This window comes from Suncus etruscus, chromosome 7, assembly GCF_024139225.1.
Source record: "Suncus etruscus isolate mSunEtr1 chromosome 7, mSunEtr1.pri.cur, whole genome shotgun sequence".
NCBI lineage: Eukaryota > Metazoa > Chordata > Mammalia > Eulipotyphla > Soricidae > Suncus > Suncus etruscus.
The window spans coordinates 24,674,663-24,690,737 of NC_064854.1; the positions used below are offsets into that span (position 1 = coordinate 24,674,663).

At 33.7% G+C, this 16,075-nt stretch overlaps 1 protein-coding gene across 1 annotated transcript in view; it reads left to right on the forward strand.

Annotated features, from left to right (window-relative positions):
- MALRD1 (MAM and LDL receptor class A domain containing 1) overlaps window positions 1–16,075 on the forward strand; it is a 516,995-nt gene that overhangs the window by 236,062 nt on the left and 264,858 nt on the right. The window contains exons 26-27 of the mRNA XM_049777533.1: window positions 3,597–3,844; window positions 8,001–8,295. Of these exons, the coding sequence (XP_049633490.1) occupies window positions 3,597–3,844; window positions 8,001–8,295 (543 nt within the window). The remainder of the gene's footprint in view (window positions 1–3,596; window positions 3,845–8,000; window positions 8,296–16,075) is intronic.

The window sequence follows — 16,075 nt, forward strand, 5'->3', positions numbered from 1 at the left end:
TAGCCTTCTACAAGTATACTTGAAATTTTAGTATTCTGAACCAAAACAGAATTTGTAAGTATTCTAATCTATTCCAGGAAAGAGTACATTACCAAAATAGGTTTCAAATGTAATTTAAAAACCGAATTAGAAAATGCAAAGAAAATGTCATCCTGTTCATTTGATGACAGAAATTATGGCAGAAAGCAATGTTTTCTATATTTGGATTTAATTAGGAACCAGTGTTAGCCTGGTTGTTAAAATTAAAGCATTCTAAAGATCTTAGTAGTTCTCATGTTTCACAAATGCACCGTCTTCAAAAACTATACCTATTTTTATAAATTGAGATATCATGTTTATAATAGCAGTAGCAGCAGCTAGTAGGAAAAATACTAATGTTTTGGGCTTATCATGTTATTGCACCACACCCATCTCCACATGCAAATACCCATCTATTACCATCCCTAAGCTCCTTCTCACTCTCTTCCAGTCTTTTGGAAAACTCAATTCCCTTGGTAGAATCTCAATATTTGTTGCTATTGGCTTTTGTTTCTTTGTACTCCACATAGGTGAGATTATCCAGCATGTGGCCTTACTCCTTCACACCACTTTACTCAACACACCATCCAGTTCCATCCAAGCTGTAGGAAAATGCAAGATCTCATTTATTTTCCCTCATGGTTGAGTAGTATTCTTCTGTGAAACTACAACACAATTTTTTAATCCAATCATTAGTTTTTGGGTATGATTAGGTATGAGTTGTTTTGAAAAGTCATTTTCTGTAGAAAATGAACCAGAGTACATTCTCACAACCAGTATTAACTTATGATTTTCTTTTCCTTTTATCCCTGATATTTTGAAATTGACCAATCTTTCTGTTTGAGATATATCATCAATTGGTCATGTTTTTTTTGTCTGTGTTTCCTTTTATTGTTGTTGTTTGGTTTCATTTATTTTTGTCCCAGACAAAAGGTGTTATCACTGCTTAGAGCTTATTTCAAACTCTGGGCTCAGAGATCTCTCCTGACAACTTGGAGGGATCTTATGGAGTCCTGGAGATCAAACCCAAATTAGGTGTATGCAAGGAAAGCATCCTACCCTCTTTATTATCTCTCTGGTCCTTCATTGTTCTTTGGATTTGCATTTTTCTTATAATCAGTGGTAATGAATATGTTTACATATGTTTGTTGACCATCTGCTCATCTTTCTTGATGAAATGTATGTTCAACTCTTCCATTTTTATCATGAGGCTATTTGTTTTGTTGTTATTGTTGAGTTTATTGTGAGTGCTTTATACATCTTGAAAGTTGACCTTTGGTCAGATGCACAGAGTGAATATTTTCTCTGATTCTGCAGAGAATCTTTTATCTTAGCTATAACTGCTTTCAAAATGCAGAAACTATTAACTTGATATAGTTACATTTATTTATATTTACTTTTGTTTTCCTTCCCAATGGTTTTGAATTACTGATGAATATCTCAGATGTTGATTTTATGGATATGTGCTGCCTATATTTCTCTTGAAGTATTTTGTGAATTCTTATCTAATATCTTCATCTGTAACCCAATTTGAATTAACTTCTCTGTATAGTGTGACAAATTCATTATAATACAAAGATTTAGATTAAAAGTAAGACATATGAAAAAATTATAACATTTTTACACTAATCATTAACAAAATATAATGATATTAATTTCAGATAGCTGACTTCAAAGTAAAGAAGTCTTCAGAGATACAATTTACAAATGAAAGTTTTTCAAGAATCTTTAAAAAATATAAGTCTTAATGTATATGTACCTAATAATATGTCAAACTATGAGAGACAAAAATGCAATAAAATTTCAAGGAGAAAAAAAATTATTTCTCAAGGGTTTCAATAGTCTTCATTCTGAAATAGATACTGCATGTAGAAAATCAGTAAGGGCACTGAATACTCATATTCCTAGTAATATTTTGGAAATAAGAATAACCCAAAAGAAATAATAATAATATAGTTTTAAATAGTTGGGATGTCGTTATGTATTTAATGCAATTTAGTATATTTTTTAAAATTAGGAATACTTCTAGTATAATGATTTTTAACATATATAACTTGGTTTATAGATCTTGTAGCATATAGTTGACATAGTTAATCATAATATTTTTGTTTCCAGATCAGTGGGAGTGAAATTATTAAAAATAAAATAGAAAAGAAAGAAAGAAAAAGTACAGCAGCAAGAAAATTTGTGAAAATCATTGTATCTTGCAATGAGGTCATTAAGTCATTGTCAGAAGGCTTATTAAGCTCTTGTTTCTAATTGATCATTCTGCTACTTCTGTTTCTGAACATTAGGTGACTTCAGCTACACATTTGCATCTAAATTAGTGTGTTTTTATGGAGATGACAGTAATAAAAATATTGGAGTTGTTGTGCAACTGAAAATTCTGTGGTGGAGGGTGCCCACACTTACTCCATTAATGTTCTAGTACAGTTAGTCTGAATACTTGGCAGATTGGTTTCAGATTGCAGAGAGCTGTAGAAAAGTAGTGAAATGGCCATTGGCAAGTAGATGATGGGTGCAAGTCAGTGATGGGTGCAAAAGGACTGGCTTCAGTAGGGCTGGGACCTGACCCACCCTCTCCTCCTGAGTTTGCTAGCTCTCAGATGCAAGGCCTGTGTACTTATAATATTTCAAGGCTTGTTTTCATATCTTTCAAGAACAAGTGAGACTATGGAGCTGGCCTAGTGCAGACATGCAATTGCATTTGTCTAAAGTTATATAACTTATTATAGAATCTTAATTCAGATTATATTTGTTGCCCCTTTTCACAAATTTCTCATTTACAAAATGAGAAGTCTTAATAATTATTATGATTAACACCAACTCCAAATTTTATTTTGGACAATATTTTATAAGCCTATTTTGCAAAGCAATACACTTCCCAAATTATCCTTGGATTGCAAAGATAAAAGAGAATAAAAATAAGTCACATTGGTCAACGGAGCACTTAGTGGAGAAAGTGTCTACTGCTAGCTATTTTCTTTTTTTAAATATAATTTTTATTTTAATTATAGTGGCTTACATATCGTTCACAGTAATATTCCAGGTACATATTTACATTGAATCAGGGGAATTCCCACCACCTAATTGTCCTCCCACATCTGCTCCCATCCTGCCTCCCATATCCTCTGCTCTTCCCCCAGGAGCTGCTAGAATGCGTGGTCCCTTCTGTGTCTAGTTTATTACTTAGTGGTCTTATAACTGTTTGGTCTTGGTGCCTCCATTACTGCCCCCTCTAATGGGGGGCGGGACTAGAAAGTTCAAGTTATGTGGTTTTGTTTGAGGAAGAGAAAAGTAATATAATGGGGTAAAAATTGACTACGCCGACTATGAGCAGAGTCATTCTAGAGACTCATCCTGCTAGCTATTTTCTTACCCATTTTATTATTTTAAAGAATTTACCATATGTATTTTTTGAAAAAAAAATCTGTGAAGTATATTAAAGTGTTTGAATATTGTTGCTCTTAAGATATTTTTTGTAAAATTTTTAATATTACCTGTTGTTACATCATCACTATAATTTGGGTGGCATCCCTTTATGTTGGTAAATTTCCTCTTTCTCTCTACCTTCCTAGGTACCACCAGTAGGCGCTGTGATTTTGAATTCGACCTTTGTTCCTGGGAGCAAGACCAAGATGATGACTTTGACTGGAATTTGAAGGCCAGTAGCATCCCCGCTGTGGGGACAGAGCCTGCTGCTGATCACACTTTGCGAAATTCATCTGGTCATTACATCTTTATAAGGAGCTGGTTCCCTCAGCAGCCCATGAGAGCAACCAGAATTTCAAGCCCTCTCATAAGCAGAAGGAGCAAAAACTGCAAGGTATGGAGTCAGGGTGAGCACATATATTTGTGGGCAGCTGTGGGGATTATGCTTCGAACACTGGCGAGCTGGGTCTTAACCAGAAGGTGCTCCTAACTCCAGTCAGCAGAGCACCCTCCAAACAGCCAGTCCACGAAGCTCAGGGAATGAAAGAGAGCCCTCCTCTTCCTTCCTCACTTTTTCTATGGAAAAACGTCACACCTAGAAAGTGGGATTAATCCTTTTCACTACCAATAGGAGGTGCTGCATTCATAGAATAACATCCAATGAGAAACCATGTGGATATTGTTTGACATAGAGACACACAAATCCTGTCATCCCATAGGCAGCTACTGGTATGGTCAAATACTAACAAGGAGTAGGTAAGGACCAGAACAAAGATAATTTTGAAAATATTCAATTTAGAGCATATAAAAAGCATTTGTGGAGTATTAAAAGTATTAACAGAGAGGTTGTACAGACTAAACTGTCTCCTGGATAATGTATGCAGGGTCATCTCTTAATTTATTGACTCTAGTTTAGAAACTAAAGGTAGCTTTAAATTTGATATAAATTAAACTCTCAGAAATAGATTTGTAACACTCTTGATTTTTGCCAGCTTTCTTGGATAATGCTTGAATAAATGTGCCTTTTATTAAATTTACAATGATAAATGTTATCTCTATATTCTCTCAACACATATTCTGATTAGATGCTTCTAATATTTGAGCACTGCAAAGAAAGAAAATTTATTCATAAAATTGCTTGAAGATAAAAAAATATCAGATTGCTAGGAGGCAATAGCAGAAGTCAAATATTCATTTTCATCAACTGATATTGTTTTTGTATGCATGTTTCCAAATAGAGAGAACTCTAACCCTGGAAATAGACTTTAAAAGTTTGTTCCTTGGGGCCAGCGAGGTGGCGCTGGAGGTAAGGTGTCTGCCTTGCAAGCGCTAGCCAAGGAAGGACAGCGGTTCGATACCCCCGGTGTCCCATATGGTTCCCCCTGGCGTCCCATATGGTCCCCCCAAGCCAGGGGCAATTTCTGAGTGCTTAGCCAGGAGTAACCCCTGAGCATCAAACGGGTGTGGTCTGAAAAAACCAAACAAGAAAGAAAGAAATTCTGCAATTGTATCCAAATTGTGTTTGTATCCTTTATAGATGTTTTCTCCTCTGTCTTGTACTGACCAATCTTTAATATTCCACCACTGTCCAGTCTTGAAATATGTTAAACCTTTATTTTGAGGAATTTCTATCACCTCTTATGTTGGTTTCATAGTTTAATTCTCGGGGAGTAATCTTATCTCTCTACAAATGATAGGCAGAATTTTTTTCAAAAAAGAGACATTATCAAATCAGAATTTTAGAGAAATAACTCAGTAAGCTGTCTAGAATAGCTGACTTCAAAAATTCAAAAAGAATATATTACATTTTAATTAGTTGGCAAGAAATAGTTTTATGCAAATGTACTTTTTTTTGGTTTTGCTAACTTCCAAATTTTTTGAGATTTCCTTAAAAACACCAAGCATACCATAGTTATATATTTTCAGTCTATATCTACAAATCTATATCTATATAGCTTTAAATATTCTGAAAATTACAAATTATTTCTTTTCTTAGAAAGAAAATTAAAATTAAATATGATGATATAAAACTACAGTTTGATGTCTAATCTTTTTTATTATATATATGTATATATATGTAAATTCTTCTAAGAAAATGATCAAAATACTTTTTTTATACTATGGTACTAAAAAGATTTTATCCATATCTATTTCCTTTGGCCTGGAACTCTAGATTCTACAATTTTACTTATCTGTGTGAGATTTATAATATATGCCTAGAAGAAATGTCAGAAAATTAATGTTGAATGGTTGACTAATGAATATTTATTATGTAGATTAAGAACAAAGAAGTAAGAGAGGTCATGTTGGAAATGATTATGTTCCATTTAAAAAATATGTTTGTCAGGTAAACAAAGGGGCCTCCCAAATCTTCATGAATATCCTCCTTATCCCTTGATTTTGTAAAATACCTGCAAACAGTAATAATCAAATTGGAGAAAGAATCAAATTAGAGATCATTGAAAAGAAAGGAAAAATTGTAGGAGGGAGAAATGTAGACAGAGATGGACAATAGAAGTGATCATACCTCTGCATTACATTAAAATTTCTTGAGTAAATGGTTCTTTAAAAGAATCAGAGCCAAACTGATTATTATGCATTAGTATTGCCCAGTTATCAGGATATATTATCTTTGAGGGATTTCCATAAGAATAAAGGTGTTTAGGTACCTATTTGCATTTTACTCAATGACATCATTGTGAAATTGGCCTCTAGAAAATAGGAAGGTAGAAGATTGGAAGTAGGACTTGAATTGTCTTGTGATTGTGGAAAAAAATAGAAAATAAAACAAGACAAACTGCTGGGATGATCACATTTTGGTCAGAAATATGAAACCCAGTCACAGTGTATTTTGCCCAATGACCACTGGTGTCATTTTTGGTGCAACTCATGAATGAACTGAGACCTTTGCTTTTACTACTGAGTTATGTTATTTCGAAGCATCACCATTGTTGGAACATTTGTGTTGAGAAGGCTGATCAAAGAAACATTTTAGAACTATTGAATAATACCTGAAATTGAAATAAGTTCTTCACATAGCTTGCCCATTCTTAGTTAATTCCTCCCCAAATCACTGAATATAATATTCAATCACATTTTCTATCCTTTAATTACATCTCATTTTTATTCTCTTGCCTCTAAAATCTTTGGCTACTAGTATTTTAGAAGTGCATTTTCTGGGCCCAGAGAGATAGCACAGCAGTGTTTGCCTTGCAAGCAGCTTATCCAGGACCTAAGGTGGTTGGTTCGAATCCAGGTATCCCATATGCCTGCCAGGAGCTATTTCTGAGCAGACAGCCAGGAGTAACCTCTGAGCACGCCTGGTGTGGCCCAAAAAAACAAACAAAAAAAAGTGCATTTTCTTTAGTTTTGGGGGAGGCACTCCTTGTGGTGCTATGGACTTACTCCTGGTTTTGTGCTCAGAGATCACTTTCACTTCTGGTAGGGCTCTAGGAGCCATATGGGATGCAGAAGATTGAACCATATGTGAGTTGACCATATGCAAGGCAAGAGCTCTCCCCTATTGTCTGGGATTGTACTATTGTACTATTGCTCTGGAATAATGCATATTTTAAAAGTTGTGTACCTATCACTTACTATTTTCACAAAACAGTTTAAAATTACTCAGAATTCTTGTTGCTCCTAACTTCTATTCATCTTTCTCCCAGAATGTCCCCTGATTTTATCCTTTTGGGTCACAATATGGCAACCTCCATCTTTCAAACATTGACATGTTAATCCTAGAAAATACCTTATTAATTTTTATTTGGGTAAAAACTCCTAAGGTTAGTCTTTTAGAGCATGTTTCTGCCTTTCCTGTGAACTTTGGAAATTTACTATTCTGGTGGTTTTGTTTTATTTATTAGAGCCCTGAGGATTTTATACAATTGAGAGTGTTTTCATGTTTAAGAATATGATGGAATAAGCAATAGGCTATAATTTTGAATAAAATTATTTAAGTTTTATGAGATTATAAATGAGTTTATTTAGTTCATGCTATTTCTTAATAATAAAAAGTATTTTAATATGGTGCCTGCATTTAATAATATTTTTATTCCTTTGACAATAGACCATAAAATCTTACTGAGAATTCAAATTCTTAAGTCATGAAATTTGGGGGCCAGAGCAGTAGCACAAGCGGTAGGGCATTTGCCTTGCACGCACTAACCTAAAATGGACCATGGTTCGATCCTCCGGAGTCCATATGGTCCCCCAAGCCAAGAGCAATTTCTGAGAGCATATCCAGAAGTAACCGAATGTCATTAAGTGAGGCACAAAAAGTAACAAAAAAAAAAAGTGAAAATTTGCTTCATTATTTACTGACATTTTTATGGCTCCTTATTGCCCTGTCTTCCATATATCACAGGATAGGATTGAAGGACTAATTTTAGTAACTGCAGGAGTGATTCATCAAGCCATGGAATATACAGGTCTAAATTTTTTTTATGTTGTTACAGAAGAATCTCTCAATAAGGTATAACTCAATATGGTACAATTGGCAATAAAGTAGAATTGATTGCAAATATTTCATGCAATATTTTTGTTCACAGATCATTTTCCATTACCACATGTATGGAAATAGTGTTGGGGCCCTCACCTTGATCCAGACATCAATATCAAACAAAACAAAGATTCTAGTAAACCTTACTGTGGAGCAAGGTAATTTCTGGCAGCGGAAAGAATTGCTATTGTCTGGAGATGAGGACTTCCAGCTCAAATTCGAAGGCAGAGTTGGGAAAGGCCACCATGGTGACATTGCACTTGATGACATCATCCTTACTGAGGGTTGCCTCTACATCCATCATTCCTCGAAAGAAAAATTTGCAGTGGTGCCTCTTCCAACAGGTACTTTGTTATTGGTTCTGGGTTGGTGTTTTCACAGAGCAGTAAGTGGGAGTGAAAGAAGAAAATGTTTCAGAAATTACATAGATGCCTAGTTTTCTTAAAGAAAAGTATTATTGAATCTAAGAATATTGTCTTTCAAGACTTTACTCATAAATTTCTTTCAATTTCCCTCCAATTTACCCACTTCTGAATTTTTCCTCAGTGTCTTTTACAACAATAATAGGAGATGTCTCTTCTGTTTGCAATTTGATTCAGAATGCAAGCTTTATGACAGGCCAATTAATGACTAATAAAGTACAGGAACAGGCTTGTTTGAATTTAACTAGGCATTACTTTGGTTCTTTTATTTTATTTATTATTTTTAGACCAATGGGCATTCTAATTGAGTGGTTATATTTGTCTATTCAAATATTGGTTATTTGATATTAGTTATTAGTGGTTATTAGTGGATAAAATGGAGATAAAATTAAGACTAATTTTCTGGCTGTCCTTGACAAGGAACTCTAATATTTATTATTTGGGATGAAATTGATTAAGTTTCAAAAATTAAATTTATGTTATTATTTGAATTTTTCTTGTTTATAATCTTTAAGCACCATTGTTTTATAGCTATAGCTTTCATGCATACATTATGATATAACATCTGTATAAAGTGCTGCTTATTGCTTTTCATCAAATGTTTTATTTCCTCTGCCTCTATATGGCTGACCCCCTTTTCTCTCATTGGCTAACTCTTTTCCCTGATGACCACCTCTGAAAGTCTAGTTTACACCCATCACCAATTAACTCCTTTTTCTGATTTCCATGACCATCAGCCTTTCCAGTAGGGAGCCAATATTCTGTCATAATTTAAGGTTTTTGTTTTTATTTTATTTGTTGACTTTATTACTTTATCTTCTACTTATGAGTTGCAAGTATATGTTTTTTTTCTTCTGTCTTACATCTCTTGTAATATGATACCTTCAAAGCTGTTGTCCCTTACAAGGTTTGATCTTTTATTTTGTAATAGTTGAGTAGTAGCCTATTGTGTATATCTGCATATCATCTCCATGTGATCATCACTTGATGGACATTTAAGATTTCCATATGTTGGCTATTGTAAAAAAAATGTCACATTGAACATACCAGCATATATATTTTTGAATGCATGCTTTCATGGCTTCAGATAGATACTCAGAAGTAGAATAAATGGCTCATTGTTATATATGAAAGCATTTCCATAAGATTATCTCTGCCCATTGTCCCACCTACTACCTTCCAGGTGGGGGCGCTGTTGAGAGCCTAATAAATAGTTTAGGAGCGAGATGCTCTGGGTCTTTTGGGACAGTTTACTAGCTGGCTCAAGGTGTTTTTGTAGCTGGTAATAGGCTGACAAAGGGTTCTGCATCCGACCTTCTTACCCTTTTACCCTCCTGTCTGTGTGGATTACTTGCTGCGGATAAATATTATCAAGATCTCTTCCCCTTCTAAGGGGATAGCAAAATGGGAATCAATTACTCATTCTGGAGCTCTTTGAGGATCCACCAATAACCAGTCAAGGAGTAAAAGGGACTCAATAGCTCATAATATTTCTGCTGTTAATTTTTTGGGAAATAACTATACTATTTATCCTATGGGCAGCAGCAATTTATTTCTATTCCCATCAAGAGTATACAGTGTTCCCTTTTTTTTCATCCTTGCCAATATTTTTTATTTATCTTTTCAGAAATAACTGATATAATTGATAGAGATATTTTCTTAATTTTAATTAGCATTTCCATAAAGTTAGTAATTGTAAACTTATTTTAATCTATTATTCTTTTCTATATCTTAATTGGTAAAAATTTCTATTTAAATCCTTTGACTATGTTTAAATCTTTTGACTTTTTAAATCAAAATTTCATTGCTATTATCATTATTTTTCAGTGAATTGTTAAAATTGTTTATGCACTTTGGCTGCCAATCCTTTTTACATGTAGGAATTGCAAGTATCTCCTCCCATTCATTATCTTGCCAGTTAATTTTTTTTTTTTTTTACTGTATGGCAGCTTTTCAGTTTGATTTAGTCTGATTTTTTTCTTTTGTTAACCTTATTGAAGACAAAAACACAAATTTTTTCCAAGATTTATGTCAAAGGTCTGAACTGCCTTTGTATTTTTTCCTATGTATTTTATATTTTGAGTCTTCTATTCAAGCCATTAATTCTGAAATAATTTTTGAGTATGGTGGAGCACAATGGTTCAGTTCATTCTTTAGCAAGTAATTGTCAACTAATCCCAAAATCATTGGAGAGACTATTTTAAAATTTTCTGTTGCTTGCTGTTAACTCTCTTGAAATAAGTAAACAGTCCTTAAATCTGTGGGTATATCTGGGTTTTTATTTATATTCTAATATAAATAGAAACAAAAAATATACACCAAGACTAAATGTGAATATACAGGTACTTCATTCTCAAGTGGACTAAGTTCTAAGATTATCAGACTTTTTACAAATGAAAATCAATATCCTCATATATAAAGCAGAAATAATATTATTTTGGGTTCATTAGCTTAAAGAATGAAATGAGTTACTTGGCCATATAATTTGACTCTTGTATGTTATAGATTTATTCAGTTAAAAATGATCACATTTTAATTATCTTATATTTTGGAAACCTTTACCAGAATGCCTTTAATAATGTAGGCATGTGAAAGTAAATCTCCACTATTTGCATTTCATTAAAAGCATATTTCTCTACCATATATTTGGCAAAATTATTTTCTGTAGAGTTCTTGAGCACCTAATTATTTTACATTATAATTAATTGATGTATCATGTATTGAAAGCCTCTCTAATGAAATATTTTAATGTGCCATGAATAATATGTATGTATATGTATCCTTTAATGATGAATGATGATAAGTTTCTCATTACTGAGAAAACACTTATGTGGAGCTTTCAAAGATTGAAGGAGGTGAAAGGCATTATGTTCTTCAAGTAGTGGTGACATCCAACTTTTGGAAATGACTCAAGTTTTAGACTTTTCATCCATATTCATGTACATAGTCTACCAGCCCTATTAAGGATAGCTTAAAATAGAAAACACAAGAGGGTAAAGCATTTACATCATTGAGATGCAACATAATCTGAAACCAGTGATTTCTAATTAGTCAAATAAGACCCAGCATTTTTATTAGCACAAATGATATTGAATTATTGAATCTGTAGAAGTACTTAAGAGATTATTTTGATGGCAATTTTGTTAATTGCTAGGTGTTAATTGCTAGGTGATGATGGACAAAATAATTAATGAATTTGGATAAGAAGACAACCAAGATTACCCTTCTAAATGTCCATATGCAAATCCAGCCACTATGGTACTCTATGTCGTCGCAGGCTTTCAAAAATGTTGTACATAAAATGAGGGTCAGGAACAAGTCTTTTTTTTTTTTTTTTTTTTTTTGTTTTGTTTTGTTTTGTTTTTGTTTTTTTTTTTTTGGGCCACACCCGGTGACGCTCAGGGGTTACTCCTGGCTATGCGCTCAGAAGTCGCTCCTGGCTTGGGGGACCATATGGGACGCCGGGGGATCGAACCGCGGTCCGTCTCCTAGGCTAGCGCAGGTAAGGCAGGCACCTTACCTCGAGCGCCACCGCCCGGCCCCAGGAACAAGTCTTAGTGGGTATGTGTGTATGTTTTAAATAACCCCAGTTATCGTCAAAGGTGAGTTATGCCACAAATGCACTTCGAAATATGACATAGAAGCAACATTTTTTATCATGTCAAATATTTGACACTAGTTGAAGAAGCTGCTACTTTCTCATGCGAATACTCATTTATTTATCTATTTGTTTATTTATTTATTTATTTATTTAGTTAGTTAGTTAGTTAGTTAGTTAGTTAGTTTTTTGGTCACACCTGGCGGTGCTCAGGGGTTACTCCTGGCTTTATGCTCAGAAATCACTCCTGGCTTGCTCGGGGAACCATATGAGATGCCGGGATTCGAACTGATGACCTCCTGCATGAAAGGCAAATGCCTTACCTCCATGCTATCTCTCGATTATAATAACTGGAGCAGAGTCCTTAGCCTTTATTTCTTTAGTCTGATCAGTTGGCTTTGCGGGTTAGTGAATCCTCAGGAGTCTTAGGTTAAGACATGAACTTGGCAATAATTACTGCTAGTATATTTATCACCCAATTAATAACTATCCTGATTATTTTTTTAAAAATTGCAATACTTAAAAAACATTTTTATTAATGTACCTGGATTTATAATATTGTTACTTATATTTTTCATACATGTATCATTCCAACACCACGTTCCTCATCAGAGTTTCTACTTCCTGCCACCAGTTACACAAGACCCTCCTGGTCACACTCCTCTCATGTAAATTCAGTTCTAGAACAAAAAAAAAAACCCTCATTCTATCCCTATAGTCTATAAAAATGCAACTATTTTAGTCTACATTTAAACAATTTAAAAGAACAGAAATCGTATACATGTACTATATTTTATGTACATATAAATATATAGTCATTGTTCAGTAAAGTCTATTCCCATTTTCTTTTTTTCTGCCACACTACTTTACTGCTGGGAAGATAATAAAATCGAAGTTTTGAAAGCTTAATTGTATGTATGAAAGACTCATTGTATTCTTGCTCCTTTCTCCTTTATCGCATTTCATTCCAGTTTTCAGAACTCCTCTGTCCCTGCCTTTCTCTTCAAAATAATTGCTCTCACAAAATTCCACCCCCAGTGTCTAACTGCTAAATTGCTGGTTTTATTTGTTATCTTAACAAGCAGTATAGAAAAATAAAATAGTACTGAGAGTCACAGAAGTCAGTGACTGTGTTAGGTATGGCACAGAGGGGAAAAAGAAAGAAGTTTATAAATATATACATAGGTAGGGATCAGAATGATGATACAGCATTTAAGCTCATGTACCTGGCATGGTTTGCACCACATGATGTTCTAAGATTTATTCTAACCCTGGAGGTGCTCAGAGCTGCTGGAATTACCCAGATTGTCCCAGTACTGAAGGCTTTGGGAAACTGCATCCTTGGCCTTCACATAACACTACTAATCTGATTTGTGGAGTATTTCTGGTTATTTGAGAGTTGACTCTGATTTCCTGACAACCTCTTGAGAGTCCTTCACCATAGATAGATATAGATATGTAAATTAATATAGGCAAGCTACAAATAATAAAATTTAAAATACATGGGCTAGACATATCCAATCTATACATATATACGGATATTTATGTATTCACGATCATTTATACTTATAAAGTATACTCTAAATGATCTTCTTCACTTAAATTTTCCTGGGAAGAACAGTCCTCATTTTTAATACTCAGTTTCAGATTGATGGTATCTTACTCTGATTTGGTGGGTGGAGAGATGATAGTAATGTTGAAAATATATAAAATATTCATATCATCTCAAGATCACTAAGATACTGTTTATGTTGCAGCCTATTAAATTGGAAAAAGTCTCAAAGTTCAGTTCAAATACAGTTGGTGAACAAATTGTTTGAAAACTTTCATAGTATAGCTATCCTTAGGAGGAGGAAGACAGAAGCCAACTCTCCATGTGCTGTCTTTTCATTGTACATTTGTCCCAAAAATTTCTGCTTTCTCTTCATTTTTCTAGTTATATTCTTCTCTCTCCACCCCTCCAGTTATATTCTTATTGGATTTGAGCAGTTACTATTCCCAGAAAATAAGAACAGTTTAAAGACAAGCAAAGTAAATAGAAGAAAAAGAGTAATTCTGATGTTAATGGAAATAAACAATACAACAGTTGGATCATGGAGTGGTAGCTTTATTTAAAAAGTAAATTGGGAGGTCAGAGTGATAGCACAGCGGCAGGGCATTTGCCTTGCATGTGGCCAACCCAGGATGGACCCGGGTTCAATCCCCAGCATCCCACATAGTCCCCTGATCCTGCCAGAAACGATGTCTGAGTACAAAGCCAGAAATAACTCCTGGGCACTGCCGGATATGGCCCCCAAACAAACAAAAGTAAAATAGAAATGGAAGTATTCATAGTCTCATGGAGGAATCATATTGGGCTTACTTGTGGGAACACGAACCAATTTAAGGAATTCAGTCCTGAGTCCTCAAAACCTTGTCAGCAAAATGATGATTTCACTGGCTTAAAAGGCCCTTTGAAATGTCATGATAAACATGAAGCAGCTATGTTTCCCCAAGATTTATTTTTAGAACTTAGTTGATGGCAGATGGATTAATGTATAATGCATTATTTTCTACTAGAATAATGGGAGATTGACTATAGATAGAGCATTTTAAAATAGAGCATCTGATTTTTAGGAATACTTTCCTAATATATTGCAGGGATACATATACATGCATTTGACTTAAGTCTGTGATATGCCTTATGTATATTTTAGCAATATTTGGATAGTTTGAGTGCAACCACTCAGATATGAATGGCCAGAGATGAGGTAGCCTTTCAAAAGTTGTAAAGCTCCATTTCCTCATCCTTCAGTGCTATCTTCTCTTTTATTTACATGCATAATGTCTTATTGAGTGCTATCTAATATTGGTCTAATAATTTAAATTTTCTCCTTAGTTAAGGTAACAAGTGAATTTTAAAATATATTTTACATAGTTTTACTAATTGATGATTATTTTACAAATTAGCTACCTAAGAGTAAGCACTGTTATTTAAACAGCTTTCATTTTTTAAAAAACAAATCATTCAGGATCGGATTGTCAGGGCTTGCTTTTGGTTCTTCATAAGCCTTTCTTTTTTTCTCTAAGTAATATTAGAGATTTAAATATTTCTCTACTACAAAGTGGAGGAGACATTAGTTCAAAAGATTGAAAGGCTCAGCAATGCATTGTAACATAATGTTAATGAATTTAATGTTATATTACTTTTGAAAATTACAATTTTTTCTTAATGACAATATTTAAATATTCTATGTGTAATTGTTAGGATATAGAAAACAATGCATTTTTTCAGATATCCTTGTGAAAGTAAAGGCATTTATCAATAATTTTATCAGTGATATTTCATGGTTTTTAGGTTATGTTTTAGAGATTTAGTTTCACTCTCTATTTATATATAAATAGCCAACAATAACTACCATCAAAATACAAGTATTTCCCTGATGTGGTCATTGGACCTCCTTTCAACCCTTTAGCAAACTTCAATTCTGTATTGAGTCCAAGTGTTTATATCTAAGAATTGATAAGGTCATGGGAATTTGCTTTTATATTTCTGACTTACAACCCCTCCAATTTCATCCATGTTAGTGCAAGGACAGAATTAATATTTTCTAATATCTGATGGGTAGTATTACACTGTGTGTATATGGCATCCTTTCACTATCCATTTCTTCCTTGGGTACTTGGTTTGTTTCCATCTCTTGGTTTTTGTAAATAGTGTCACAACAAAACATATATATGTGTACATATGTGTGTACATATGAATGTGTGTACAAAAAACAAATTAGGTTTTTTGCATGTCTACTCTTTGGATAAATACCTACAAGTATTATTGATGATCATAGAGTTGTTCCACTTTGAATATTTTGAGAAATATCCATAATGTAAGACTAAATCACATTCCCATCAACTCCAACAGAGGGTTCCTTTTGTCTACACCTTCCCAGCTATCATTATTTCTCAACAAATAATAGATGTTCTCACATATGTAGGGTGAGGGGTCATTTTTGTTTGGGTGTGCATTCCCCTGGTAAATTTATAAATTTATGGTTTTATAGTTTTCATAGAATTATTTCATACATTATATACTAGTGAAAATATTACTAGTAGTTTCTTAAATTTTAT